Source organism: Typopeltis vanoorti, chromosome 20 (assembly GCF_054136105.1).
Source record: "Typopeltis vanoorti isolate ZY-2024b chromosome 20, IOZ_Tvanoo_1.0, whole genome shotgun sequence".
Classification (NCBI taxonomy): domain Eukaryota; kingdom Metazoa; phylum Arthropoda; class Arachnida; order Uropygi; family Thelyphonidae; genus Typopeltis; species Typopeltis vanoorti.
In genome coordinates, this window is record NC_143568.1 from 16,426,563 (window position 1) to 16,442,547 (window position 15,985).

General features: G+C 34.8%; 1 protein-coding gene across 2 annotated transcripts in view; it reads right to left on the minus strand.

Annotated features, from left to right (window-relative positions):
• The window catches only part of LOC150095253 (protein phosphatase 1G), a 167,263-nt gene that overhangs the window by 50,095 nt on the left and 101,183 nt on the right, over window positions 1-15,985 (minus strand). For both annotated transcript variants that reach the window (XM_090410084.1, XM_090410083.1), the window contains exon 6: window positions 7,668-7,902. In XM_090410084.1, the coding sequence (XP_090266210.1) occupies window positions 7,668-7,902 (235 nt within the window). The remainder of the gene's footprint in view (window positions 1-7,667; window positions 7,903-15,985) is intronic.

Sequence of the window (15,985 nt, forward strand, 5' to 3'; positions counted from 1 at the left end):
GAAGGAGATCCATAGAAGATGATGAGAGGTATTTTATCATCTCATTATGGATGTCATCAGGACCTACTTCACTAGTGTGAGACAGGAGAAGAGCACTTTTGAGTTTCTACTTAACAAATGGCTGAAAGTTTATCCCCAAGTGTCTGCGATAACTTTGGGATCAGCAACAATATGGCTTTTATGGTCCAAGGTAGAGACACAGTGTGTTCTCTATCTACCTTTCATCTTCCAGATTTGATCCCCTATAAGTTATGTACTGGTTGTCTGATTAATTGATGATGTAAATTAGCTCCAGGATTGTTTTTGACTCTGATGCTTCAAGTAAAGTGCTTTGGCCTGAACACATTTAAATGCTATTAACTTTGTTGTTGTTGTTGTACAGTATCTATGAAATATACCCCAGCCTCACGCATTTAATAATTTATACGCGTAACTTAAAAAGGTTATTAACCTATAATTTGCATATTCCTGAATATAACCTTTTTTTATGTATAGGGATTATTCTTCCCAATTTCCAGTCATTAGGAATTTCTCCAGAGTTTAAACTTGGCTGAATAACTGCACTAAACAATACTTTGCTATTTCTCCTCCATACTTTCAGAACTATCCGTATTCCATCTCTAAGTGGAGCTCATCATCATCATCATCTTCCTTATACCCTCTTTTTACCTTGCGGTGTCGAGGGTCCATTGATCATCGGACCTCACTCCGTTTCTACAGGATAAGGTGGTCAGCCTTATGCCCTGTAGTGTTGAGTTCTCAAGGCCAGTTTGCCTGCTTGCGGGATGAAAAACCCCAGAATAAACTGGGGGGAAAACCCTGCTGTCCACGCCCAAGACTGGCTAACTTGGCTATGGCTGAGGAAGATCCTTCAGCTCCTCACGTCACCGACGGGAATCGAACCTAGGACACTCCTTCCCCAGGCATATGGTTGCAAAGCGCATAGCCACTAGGCTAACCGCGCAGAGCTTTATGTTTTAATTCGTCTAATTGCAGCATCTATTTTCATCTTTAATATTTTTGGAGTCTCCACAATTTTACCAATTTTTTTTTTTTTTGTTTTCATAAGTTTCAGTGTTAGCTTTTGCAAAAATTTGCAAAACATAGGAACTATTTTTAAAACACTCCATCCAAATTTCAGAAATTTTTGTAACTTTACCAATCAGACTGCTTCTTTTATCTTTCTTTCTTTTTTTTTTTTTTTTAGTATAGGTTTATGTATTTTTGAAAGTTCTTTTATTATGTTCTATATTAATGCAGAACATAATAAAATTATTGTTGCAACTACATCTACATTTTGGTTTATCCAATTTTATTTTGCTTCTCCTTTTTTCTTCTCTATTTTGCTTTTGTTTTCTAGTAATTCATTAACTAGAAAACAACTTTAGATTCAACAAAAACAAATTCAAATCATTCTGCAAATATAGTCTGACCACAGAAGGGAGAGCTCTCGTTGGAAGACTGCCAAGAAGAGTCAATTCATGTTGAAGGGGAGAAAGAAATAAAGCGATGAACGAATTGGTCAACAACATGCGAAATTTTACCTTTATAGGTAAAATTTTCCAACTGTTGTACAAGCAAAATAGTTATCACTTTAAAAACTACAATGATCATAAAAGAGAAGTTAATTTTCCGACGTGTAATAATAAACACCTCATCCCACAATATGGATTGATTACCCTATTATTGGAATGGATTCTCTTCTGTTGACATGTGGTCTCGTATCTGTGGGCGTACTATACTGCATGTCAACAATCCTGATTACCCTACCTATCGCTGCATCATCAGCAAATAGTTGCATGTTAAATCCTTCCCAACATCATTTATATACAGAATGAATAACAGTGGGGCAAAGGAATGATCCTTTAGTTCTTGGTCCTTTGAATCTTGCAGATTCAACCCCCCCCCCCTCCTCCATATACTACTTTTTGATATCTATAGGTCATCCAACCTCGCCTCTTATCCATGCCAATAGTTTATAATCCATTCCCATATTCTCTAATTTACGCAACAGTCTTCCATACTGTATTCTGTCAAAAGTCTTAGCAAAATCCAAAAGTATCATGGTGTATCCATTCTCCTTATCTAACTCAGTAGTAACATTATTATAGAATGTGAGCAAGTTGATAAAACATGACCTTCCCTTAGTAAACCCATGCTATTCATTGCAAAGTACAGATTTTCTGTCAACCCATTTCTGAATGCAAGCCCTAACAGACTTTTCCAAAATATTCACCACCACACTCCTGAGATGCTCATTTGTTGATAGTTGGATACATCAGTCTTTGTACCACTCTTGTGCAATGGGATTACCATAAATTCTTTCCACTCCTGTGGAATCTTCCATGTTCTTAGATTCAACACTCTTTGAGCATTACTCATCAGCCCATGTCATCAAAAGAAAAAAACTTTCTACTCATAATGTACCTACGTAGAAAGAATGAATGCTGTCAAGAGGTAGGTGAGGGCTATATTTTTCTCTCAGAGAGTGGTGCGTGATTGGAATAGATTGCCACTGGATGTTGTGTGTGCAAGCAGTGTGAATGAAATCAAGAAGTATGACAGCTGGTGGGAATAGTATGGCCTTCCTCGATGAGTTCCCGACTCAGTGGAGGTCTCTCTTAATAATAATAATGTTCTTGTTCCATTGCATCTACTGTAGTGATCCATTTTTTTTCTTTTCTCCAAAATTTTTCAGTATTTTTCATGAATTACGACTCATTTTATAAAAAATTTTTTTCTTGAAAAGCAATGTATGTACTGTAGTCTTAATTTTGAGATGTCAAGCCTTAGAGGTCTTTTCTAGACTCAAATCAAGCAGTAGAACAAGCAGGATTCCATAAAGGCTTTAACACAATTGATCATATTCATGCAGTAAAACAAATAATAGTTTAGCCTTCATTTATTATGAAAAAGGATCTGATTCCATCAAAACTAATGCTATAATCAAAGCACTCCAGAATCAGGGAGTTCCTAGAGAATACAGGTAACGCTCGTACAACGCGGATGTTAGATTCCATAGATATGCCACATTGTATAGGTCGTGTTATGCAAGACTCAGATCACATAGAAAAAGTAGGGTTAGGTTCCGAAATAGTTTTTTTTTTTTTTTAAATTAAATTATATACAATTATAAACAACAATGACATAACCAACAAAAAATATTTTTATTTAATTCAGTAAGTTAAGAAAACATAAAAACTATGAAACAAATATATAGAATAAACTTATAAAAATGACAAATTGTACGTAAACTTCATTGCACATAATGCATAAATGTTTTAGGCAAAATAAAATAAAGTGCATATTTTAATCATCATCGCTGTCTTCAAAATTAACATTTCATAGAAGTTCTTTATTTACGAGTGTCCGGACGTCATCATCATCACTTGAAATCTCAAGGACATCATTTGTATAATTCTCATTGCATACTTCAGCTGGTTTAGTCATCAAGAAGTCAAGATTAAGACCTTGCTTACTACTTATGCTGCAATTTTTCTTATTAAGTTTATAATATGGAGCTAAACAAACATCCACTTGTCTCATGAATTTTCCGGAGAACTCCATTCAGGGATCATTATCCATAAAATAACTTCCTAACTTTCTTGCCAAGTCCAATTCTTTAACAATTCATCACAATTAGAATCTTTGGCAGAATTTTCCCTGCCATTTGGTTCGATGTAATCTATTAATTGTACCTCCTCGTTTAAATCTGTTTCCTGATCAATTAATTCACTAATTTTGTTTTCAACCATATCACAAAGCCCTTAAGTAGCCATTACTATAAAAATAAATTTTCTACATAAAAAATGCATTACATATTAATTATGTATGTAACTCACCAGAAAATAAAGTGCTCAGCTTGAGATTAACACACTTATGATTTTTAATGTGCTTTCCTGGCAGAAAATGAAGACAATTTTCAACAATAAACACTTTATATGGTAAACAATTAACGTACATGCATGATAAAGGGTATTTCCTCTAATATAAATGTGCTACTTATAACATGAGTGATACGAACAGGCGCAAATTTAACGAAGATAAAATTTGATTTTTAAGTCGCAAGATGAAAAATATATGAAAAGATAAAGGGTTACTACAAATTGTAGACCATGTTATATCGAAATTGCATTGTATAAGTACCATATTGAACAAGGGATACTACAATTTGTAAACCGTGTTAATTGAAACCGTTGCATAAGTACCGCATTATATGAGGGTTACCTGTATATGGACCTCCTCCAGGCAATATACCTCAGTGCAACAGCAACAATCCAACTTCACAAGAGTAGCAATAAAATATCAATCGAAAAAGATGTCTGACAAGAAGACTCTCTATCACCCAAAATCTTTACAGTAGTCCTTCAAGAAATATTTAATAATATAAACTGGTCAAGCCTTGGTATAAAAATTAATAACAGAAACTTAACACACTTAAGATATGCAGATGATATAATTTTTGCAAAAACTCCAGAAGATCTTAATATAATGATAGAAGACCTATCATTCTGAAAGCAGAATGAAAGCAGAAAAGTCATTCTAAAGATAAACAGAGAAAAAACTAAAATCATGTTTAATCATTTTGTAACACCAAAAAACATAATAATAGAAAACAATTTCTTGGAAAGAGTCTCTTCATATACATACTTAGGTCAACTCATTGATCTAAACTATGGACTCCAAAAGGAAATAAATAGGAGAGTTCAACTTGCCTGGAATGCATTCAGAAAATTGAAAAGCATTTTATAAAACAATCATGTCCCACTCTGTTTAAAAAGGAAGACATTTAACCTGTGTATACTTCTAGTCATCTCATATGGATGTGAAACTTGGTTACTAACAAAAGCACTGGCAAATAAATTAACAACAACAACTCAAAGAAAAATGGAGAGCTTGATGCCAGGCATCACATTAAAAGATAAGTGAAACACCTGGATAAGAAGCCAGACTCACATCACTGACATCATTCTTCACCACAAGTGACTAAAATGGAAATAGGCTGGACATCTATCCAGAAGAGAAGATGAGCAATGGACCACCATACCAATGAAGTGGATTCCTAAAGAAGAGAAACGAGGCCGAGGACATCCTAAAAGAAGGTGGAGTGATGAATTGTCAAATTTTGTTGGAGGAAATTGATCAACCATTGCTAAGAACAGAGAAAGGTGGAAAGAACTGGAGGAGGCCTTTGTTCAGTAGTGGACAGAAAATGGCTGAAAAGGAGAAGATTGTGTGTGTGCGTGTGTGTGTGTTGGAATGATGGTTTCCCATTCTTCAATGACTAAGACAACAATACAGTTTTTAGTTGTCCCATTAGGTGCAGTTCACGTCTTTTGACTAAAAATAAAGTATTAGTAATCAACAATCCATTATGTGTTACAAAATTCAAAGGCTATCACCTCTTTTTCTCAGATTTCCAAATTACTCTATCCATGTCCTCAAAATACTTGTGAAATGCATTGTGAATGCAAGGCGTGTAAATAATTTCAAATTTAATTATGATAGAAATGTTGCTGGTTGAGTGGGACTCCTATAATGGGAGTAATGACTCTACAGAGATTACCAAAATAATAATGTTACATCCTAAATGAAGCACTTTATTAAAGAAACAATTCATTCAGGATTTAACAAGTCATCAGCTGGGAGAAAAAACTTGTACTCGATCAGAAGAAATAAAGTACTAACTGTAAATAGAAATAGAATTACCTCCTTTTAATAGAATTGTAATACAATGTAAAGAACTTTGTTTATAAATTAGTGTTATATGAAATGCATCATGTATACAATGAATGGATAAATTAGATGTAAACATTAGTCCAAAGGTCATGGGTGGGCCTGAGGCATTGGCAATCTCGGAAAGCGACGCACATTTGTTTCCTGGAAGACACTGGTAGCGATCCCGCGATATGTCGAAGTTCCCGCGGATGAAGTGAGTAGCGGGAGGGAAAAAAATCACGGAAAGTAAGAGGGTGCTAAAAAGGGGGGAAGTGAAGGGAGAATAAAAAGGGTTTGCACCACTTTCTCAAAGCTTTTTTCGCCTATTTTGCTGGATGATGATGATGATTCGAGTTCTCTCGTGGACCGGTAGTTCCTGATGGTGTTTCTTGGCGATAGTTCGATATCGGAAGGTGTGCCTTTCCCTTCGATGTCTGAATTTCTGCCGGTACTAAAGCGTGAGATGTCGGCATATGCTGCCTTCGCTGAAAGTTCCGACGGAATAATATCACGGACGTATATTATGAATCGAAAGCTAGAAACGAGGATGGCCTGAAACAGATTGAGAATAGACGAGAGAAAAACGCCAGGTGTAGAACATAATTTAATCTGATGACCATAGTGATCCACATGGATGCAGGCTTATGGAAGTATCGAAAGTTAATTCAAACAAAGAAGGACAGTTCATACCGACCTGGAGATCCTGCCCCAAGAAATGGTAAAGTACAGATTTTGTTGTATAATTACCCAGTCGATAAAAGGGAAAGATCATTGTAATGTAATAATCGAGTATGGACAGTATTTAAGAACTTTAAGTGATTATTTAGCAGTGGCTAATGTCCATAAGACAAATTGTTTGGAATGATTATAGATGATTGTGACCAGTTTAAAATGCAAGACTAACAAAGTAGGTAGAATATTGATTAGAAGTGTATAACGTGTATATTATGTGTGTTAAATCTCTAACTCAAAAGAAGGATTTATTGTTCATGCATTAGAGTATTAATCAGTTTGATTTAGCATGTCATTGAACTAATTGAAAGTGAGATTGGTCTAAGTGTATATTATGTCTTTAGATTCCAATAAATATGTTTTTTCTTCTATACCTGAGTTTTGCCTGTGATATGAACCAAAACTACCACTCATTAATCTGAACCATAGCAGGGGGGAATTGAAAGAAAGGTATAACATGTTGTTATAGAGGTTACGACTGCAAACCAGAATTTACTTAGCCACAGTGGAGCATTTAATTTATGAGTTTAAGCACTAAATTTATTCACCTATGTGCACCAAAGGTCTGGAAAAGTCTCCCTGAATAAGAGTCCCCTCTATTCTAAGATAATGGCTGGCGCAGCTTAAAAATATAAATTTGTCAATATCTGAAGAGGAGACGGCCCCAGAAAGAAATTAGAGGATTTGTTTCTTTTAGCAAGGAATGACCTTTAACAGTCAGGGTAAGCACGAGTAAAATTAGGAATCGACTAGAGATAAAGAATTTGCTTTCCTTATAGAATGAACACTTAAGTGATACAGATATTAGAGTCAAGAAAATTTTATAAGTCTTGTAGTTATTGTAGAGAGGTAAATTCATAAAGGAAGTAAATTATTTAAGGAAGAGCAAATATTTAACAATAAGGTTCAATAAATTTCCCATTCATGTTCTCATGTGTGCAATGTTATTAAATCCCCAACCAGAATATATCAATTACCAATTAGAGATAACTAAAATGTACATGAGATAATTAGAATCTGTTGTCTCACCTCAAATCAGACACTAGATAACCCGTGTCTGTAGACGTGAGCAACCGTAAGTGTTTACAGAGATCCATGTTATAAATTTTCATGGAAGAGCTGCAGCCCACCACCATTAAAAATAAGGACCAACTACCACTAGCAAAGCCACACAGTAACTACTTTCTAGTGAATAAATAACTTGCATTTTTACTTACCAATTGCTCTAGATAAGTTGAGTCCTCCATTGACTCTACCATCTGGCGTTACTTCACCTCCTGCTATCTCAATTCTGATTCTTTCCTGGTCATCTTCTGGTTTGTGGTCAGAAGACATATCAATAGCCTTGCCATCACGGCTTACAACACACCGAGAATCTCCAGCATTAGCTACAAACAGCTGGTTACCTTGAAGGACAGCTGCAACAGCTGTACATCCACTGTCTTTACCTGGCTACAATAAACAAGTATAAACCATAAATTAATTTTGTGCTGTAAAATGTACATATTTAAATGAGAGAGGAGAAAATTAAAAGCTACCTATTTTATTAACACAAAATGTATGTTGTGAAGAACTACCGATCAAAATAATATTAGATACATTAGATTCATTGTTAATATATGTGTGTGTGGTCAGTATTTATTAAACTGGTGAGAAAATTTACAATTTTTTTTTTCTTTAATTTCATGCTTGTAAATTACTTATAGCACAAATTGATACTGAAAGACAAAATTCTTTATTCTGTTCACTTTCAAAATCTTAATTTCATTACAAAAGCTAGTGAAAATTCCTGTTGAAAAGAAACAATGATGAAACTCTAGGGTAGTAACACATTACTAATAATGCCAGCCTAGTTGGCCAAGTGGACAATGTTTCCATAACCCAAGAGAGTAGGGCTACAAGCTCATGTTCAGTGGGAATTATATGGATGAATAGACGCATCATTAAGCAGGAACTTCAAAGAAAGAAAAGGTTGTGGAGGAAATTTAATTAGTAATCTCATCTGCAGTACAAAGCAGAGTTAAAAAGGTGACTAACATGGTAAGAAACTACAAGCTTATCTTGCAGTTCTGCAAATAACCAGCTGTTTATAGCTAACAATGAAGATCATGGTGTGTTTAGAGTGTGTGACTGACATTACTGCTTACCTCACTGACATCGCAGCAAAGCAATTCCAAACCAACACTAATTTCTTTCATTCATGGAGAACTTTATATGAAGAAAAGTGTGAATAATATATTTCAAAATCATAAGATGTTATTTACCTCTAGACAGACACATGTTGATAGTAATATCAGAAAGCCTAAGAGTGAAGAACCCACTTATAATTAATGCAATCAGTATATGCCGTGCAGCATATGTTGACTTAAAAATCAGGGAATGGTGAGAAATAACAGCTGAGAGCAGAGAGGGAGAGGCAGTGGAAAGTTATGGGATAATATGGACAGAAACATTCCATAAAATTAAGCAATAAACCAGAAATTTCATTAAGAAGAGCACACACGGTCAGTTAACAGCAATTGATATGTTGATATTTTTATAAAGTACAGGTAACCCTCATACAACACAGTACTTATACAATGCGGTTTCGATATAACGCAGTCTACAAATTGTAGTAACTCTTGTTCAACGTGGTTTCGATATAACGTGGTCTACAATTTCTAGTAATCCTTTTTTCCCCCATACATTTTTCATCGCGGGACTTAAAAAATCAAATTTTATCTTCACTAAATTTGTGTTTGCCCGTATCACACAAGTAGTTATAAGTATCGCATTTAGTTTTATTGTATCCCTGAATAAGGTACTGTACAGTGGCTTTTGCAGTCTGTTTAATTCTCAACAAATAGTGCAATTAGAGACAGCTGGAATAAAAACAGCGCTAACTAATGAATCACATGTCCCCTCTCACAGAAACTATGCTGTATAGACTCGAGCAAAACCGTATGTTGCACAGAAACACAGTATCTAACTAAAAAACTATTGTCCAATTTTTCAATTATGAAATAAGTGCTTGTTTTATTGCATTTGAAATTCTCAATGTCATTATGACAGATCACAAAGGCTAACTTAAAATTCTACCAAGAATGCCACCTCAAACACAAACAAGCAGCCATAAAATTCAACCAAGGGTTGAAACTTTTGTGTGAGTTGAGGCAGTCAGTAATGAGAAGATCCGTTGCAACGATAAATGACACCCTGTCATGAATGTGTTAAAACTAATAGCGAATGTTGTTATGACAGTTTCAGATGTTATGGAATTCAATTGAAGAAAATTAGCATTTTAACTCAACACTTGTCAGTTGCCTTTGTCTTTGGGCCGTGCAATCTTTTGTTAATACCGCACCAATCATATGCACGTCTTTATAGCTACTCTCTCTGATGTAAAACAAAATTCAACTTGTATGTATTGTAATAATTTTAAAAAAAAGTTGAATAATTTATAAGCGTATAAAAGGATATCACCTGTAAATCGTTGACGAGCCACCTATGGCACTTGTGCCATAGGCTCGCCATCTAGGGTTTACTGTATAAAGTGTATTGTTGAAAATTGTCTTCGTTTTCTGCCAGGAAAGCACATTAAAAATCATAAGTGTGTTATTCTCAAGCTGAGCAGTTTATTTTCTGGTGAGTTACATACATGTGCAATGCTTTTTTTTTTTCTGTAAAAGTTTATTTTTATTGTAATAATGGCCAAAACTGCAACGAAAGGGAAAAAAACCAACACTGAAGAGGAAATTCATTTCTCTTGAAGAAAAAATTAAAATCTTGGATCGGTTGAAAATTGGAGAAAAACCAGGAGTTGTTGCAAGGACTCTGAATTTAAATGAATCAACAATTCGAACAATCAAACAAAATAAACATAAAATCCGAGAAAGTGTTATTGCTGGATCAATGGTAAGTGCAAAGTGCGTTGCTCATGTTCATGATATGCTAATAGAAAAAATGGAGAAATCTCTAATGATTTGGAAAGAAAATGACACCTTATTAAGCAAAAAGCTCACAAAGTTTATAAACGTTTAAAAGAACCCGATCAAGATTCTTCAGAAGAAATCTCTCAGCATGGATTAAAAAGCGGTTTTCTTCGTATAATCTTAAAAGCCAGGGAGAATCAGCAGACATTGAAGCTGCCCCGGAAATACCGAGCAGAACTTTTAAAAATCATTAAATAAGGTGGTTACAGTGCAGACCAGGTGTTCAATGCTGATGAATCTGGGTTATATTGGAAAAAAATGCCAAAACGGACCTATATTTCAAAAAATGAAAGTTCAGCTCTTGGATTCAAAGTTTTCAAAGATAGAATTACTCTACTGTTTTGTAGTAATGCATCAGGTGATTACATGACAAAACCAATGTTTATTAACCAATCCGCAATCCTTGTGCAACGAAAGGGCTTGACAAGTCCATCCTACCTGTTTATTGGCGGGACAACAAAAAGGCATGGGTTACAGCTAGCACGTTTGAAAATTGGTTTTTCAAGTGTTTTGTACCCGATGTAAAAAGTTACACAAAGAAAAAGAATATGGACTTCAAAATTCTACTAATTTTAGATAACGCACCAGGCCACCCAACAAATTTAAGCCATCCGAATATTAAAATAACTTTTTTTTTTGCCACCTAATACTACTTCACTTATTCAACCGCTCAACCAAGGAATAATATCAACATTTAAGTCATATTATATTCAGCGAACATTCCAATTAATTTTGAAAAAAATGGAATCTAATCCAAACATGACACTGCCTCAAGCGTGGAAAGAGTTTTCAATATTGAATTGTGTGAAAATTATTTCTGTCCATTAAGGAATTACAATCCTCTATGCTGAATGCTTGCTGAAAAAAAATATGGCCTGAAGCTGTTCTGGAACAAAATTTTGTACCTCCAGTGGATGCTGAGCTACGTCATATAATAAACGTCGCACACAATTTTGGTGGTGAGGGCTTTTGCGATATGGTTGAAAACGAAATTAGTGAATTAATTGATGGAAAAACATTTAAATGAAGAGGAACTGGTACAATTAATAGATGGAGTCGAACCAAATGGGAGGGAAAGTTCTGCAGAAGATTCTGATTGTGATCAATCTGTAAAAGAATTCAGTTTAAAGAAATTAGCAGAAGGATTGAACTTGGCAAGAAAGTTAGGTTTTTTACGGATAATGATCCCTGAATGGAGCGCTCGGGAAAATTCACGAGACAATTGAATATTTGTTTAGCGCCATATTGTGAACTTAATAAAAAAAATTGCAGCATAGTGAATAAGCAAAGTCTTATTACTGACTTCTTGATAACTAAACCAGTCGAAGTAGGCAATGAGAATTATAACAAATGATGCCCAAGAAATTTGAAGTGGCGACAACCTCCAGCCACTTAAAGAACATCTACAAAATGTTAATTCTAAAGACAGTGATGACGATTAAAATATGCGCTTTATTTTATTGTGTTTAAAACATTTATGCATTATGTGCAATGAAATTTATGTACAATTTGTCATTTTCTTAATTTTATACTATGTATGTCTTATAGTTTATGTTTTCTTAACTTACATGAATTACCTGAATAAATAAAAATATCGTGTTTGTTGGATATATCATTATTGTTTATATAATTTTTTTAAAAAAATGATTTCGGAACCTAACCCTACTTTTTCTATGTGATCTAAGTCTCGCATACCACAATTTATATAATGCTGCATTTCCATGGAACCTAACATCCGCATTATATGAGTGTTACCTGCAATTCTTACAGGAATTTCTTTAATTGAAGAAACAATATAACCGTTGATAATTCATCTCATTAGTGATTAGAAGAGAAGAATTTATTTTAATATATGCCTCCATATGTTCTATAAAGAAATACCATTTCTTCATATTTGAAAGTAAAAACTTTTTCTGTCAATGAATATTCTCTCTACTAATGGTAGAGGCAGGGCTATGTTTCTTCTTTTAAATTCTCTATCACATTAAAAAGAGAGGATGAATAAGAAAACCTGATATTTCAGTCGTACAAGGAATGATATAATTTATATTCTCTGCTTACTCCACTCAGACAACTAGCAGTGCTGAAAATTTACATGGTAATTTGTTTGGAATGCAGTATGGGTTTTACATGGTTGTAAAATACATAATGAATACCTACACATTTTGTCGTTAATACTTGTGGCTTCTTCTGGGTTAGAATGACAAAAACATATAATAAAAGGCAAAAGTGAACTGTAACAAAAATATAAAGCATGTAGGAACTGTTACAACATAAGATGAAACAAAACCAAATGAAACATGGTAGCTAACATAAGTTACTGTTCAGCATTGTGTGCAAATAGGTGGCTGAACTATCACAAAGTACAGTATGCAACACTATTTAAAATTTAAAATGCTGCTTCACTTCACTGAAGAATCAAATGAATAATTAATTCTCTAGAAATCTTTTCTTCTACTGAAACAAAAATTCATAACATGCTTTCTACAAAATCACAGAGATAGAATAATCATCATCAAATTTCTGATATATAATGGGTGTATAGGATATGATAGTACTACATGAAAAATAACATCATTACTAACTTCCTATCTACAATTTTCCTCCAAATCAGTCTGTTACTTGTCAAGACTCCAACATTATCAGATCTTACAGGCACTTTTTACCATATCAATCTACCTATATCTTGATCTTCCTCTGGATCTTTTTCCTACCAACCTAACAGACAAAACTTGTTTTGCTAATCTTTCCTCTCCCATTCTGTTTAAGTGCATTCCTGGATGCTGACAATGCCAAGTTTATCCCTAATATCCTTGTTTTTAATGTGATATTGCCATTGATGCCATCTGTTCATGCCTCTAATCTTTCTCAGGACTCTCATATCTGCGGTCTCTAATCTTTAGTCAAGTGTTTTACTTCTGACCCAGCTCTCAGATCACTAAATTAAAATTGGCTTGAATACTGTCTTGTATACATCTAATTTAGTGTTTTGACTAATTTCTCTCTTATTCCATATGAATTTATTCAATTGACTTCCTACCATATCAGCTTTGTTGATTCTGTTGTCTATTTCCATATTTAATTTACTAAATCTTCAGTAAAAATTGTGCCTAAGTAGCTCAAATGTTTTACTTATTCTATAGGTTCTGCATCCACAATGCAGTCGACATTTTCAATGTTTCTACCTATTTTCATTGTTTTTGTAATACTGACCTTCATACTATATCTATTACAACAGTTATTCACTTCAGTCAGGGAATCTTGCAGACTTGTAGCAGATTTATTTAGAAGTATAACATCATCTGCATTGTTGTGTCGCCCTTTTTTAAATTCTATTAATATATGTACTATACGCTGGATCCTTCCTAAGTAGTCACGTGGTACCTCTAAAACACAAAGGAATTGCCTCAGGGTCGAGCCAAAACCAGCGTGGCAAAGTCTTTGAAATCTCACTTCTCCTAAAGTATTAGGAATATTTATATTTTTTTTGCTGCACCACCTAAGCTATTAGATTAAGTTAAACATGTCTTAATCAAGAAGTGATCTCAAAGGTATACTATAATGACTACTGATTTGCAATTGTGACCTATAACAATCTATTTCTCCCGCTTAGATTCATATCTTTTTGCATTGGATTCTAATACTCAGACACTCAGATTAAAGATAGCAAAGGTTTATTTGACACATTAATGCAATTTACAATAAAAAGAAACTCAATCCAAAACTTCAATGTTAATCAGAGAAAATTATAGGTATCCTTATTAAGTAAGGACATCAAGAAGCAACATCAATGTTATTTCACAAACTGACAAGACTTGACTGCAATATTCACATTAATCTTCATATCATATCACATTACTCAGACTAAACCTTCTTAATACTTTCAAAAACATACACATTAGTTTAACCGTTTATTAGTTTAGGAGTTACCTCACTATGCGTAATATTAAGGTGCTACAGTCCTGACTTAATTATATGAAAGTCCTCAATTTCTCTTAATCTCATTTTATAACATCTTAATTTTCTTATGCACATTATATAGACAAAGAATTTTCAACGTTACTGTACACACTGGTTCTTCATACTTGTTCCTTCAACTTCTGACTGCCGTTCTCTGATCGGTTTCCCTTCTGATTCATTCAGTCGGTGCTATGGCATGGATTTATCCGGTCAAAGACAAGTCTACACGATCCCAGCATAACTAGCCCACTCCAGATATAACGATGGCGTAAGGCGATTCTGCTTTCGTGAGGCCTGTTGCCTAGATGCTGAGCCCTTTCCATGGATTGCCCATCAGTCGAATGGAGATGTGTTCTTTCATCGTACGATTAGGAGTGCGTGATCCCTCCAGCTCGTAAGCGGCATATCCTATTACCACCCTCGGGATTTCTAACAGAACTCTTTGCTGATCCTTTGTCTGAGCACTCATGGGCATAGATGCTCCTCTGTGCAACCGTCCACCCATCAGAATACACGGCTTCCAGCCAAGAGAGAAGAGAAAAAAAAAAAGCCATGTGTGTGTGTGGGGGGGGGGGGGGGTTCCTAACCCTTTTATATCATCTCCCCTATCAGCAATCACCATAACTCACATAGCTCACCCAACGTGTACAATTTCATCCACATGGGTCTCGTTTCGTATTGTTTGTTTTTTTTGACTACTCGCTTCTGCACGTGTCATGGGAGCGTGACTGCCTGGGGGCAACCCTTCTTTCCGTTGGCATGCCCATGCACTTTTGAACTTTTGTTCACAGCAGCTTAATGCAAGTCATACTACAAAACATTGTATTATCAATTCTAACAAAATATTATTAATTTATAATGTATCACTGGCATTATACAATCAAGTAAGTATTCCTTCCTTGAAATATTCACAATCTTTTTTCTCTATAATAATGTAATCTATATTTTACCAGTTGCATACAGCACATACCTACAAGCAAGCATATTCCCCAAGGTTTTTTCCCTGTTAAACAATGATAAATTCTTAGGAATCTCAATTTATCAAAGTTTAACAAAGGTCCTCCCTCCCTTTAAAATTTTCTTGAGTGTTCCTCATTTCTATCTGGGGGGGGGGGTCTCCATTAATGATTTCCTGTTCCTTTCCCTCCCAGTGCACAGTGAACTTTTTTCTATTAAAGAAACACCATGTGTGTGTGTCTGAGGTTTGCACTACTATTATGTGCTTTATTGTGAAAGTAATTTACTTCTCTGAATTCCCTCCTCTTCTCCATTCCAATGCTAATACAATTGAATCCTAATACAGTATGCTGAATCTCATCCAAGTTTAAATCCCTTTTATCTGAATCCTTTTCTTTTTGTGTCCCTTAATTTAGTGAAATATCATTCATTTGAGGGTCTGTCTCTTCTGACAATGGGGCCTCCTTCCCATCCAAATTGCTGCACACTGGTTCATTGTACATTTTACTAGACTGTCCTTTATTATTCCTTCCTCGATGTTCAAATTCAAGTGAATCCCTTCCCTTCTTGTGGAATTGTACTTTACAATGCTCTTGGGTGATTCGCTTTCTTCCAAGAAGATACACTTCCCTCCGTGCATAATCACA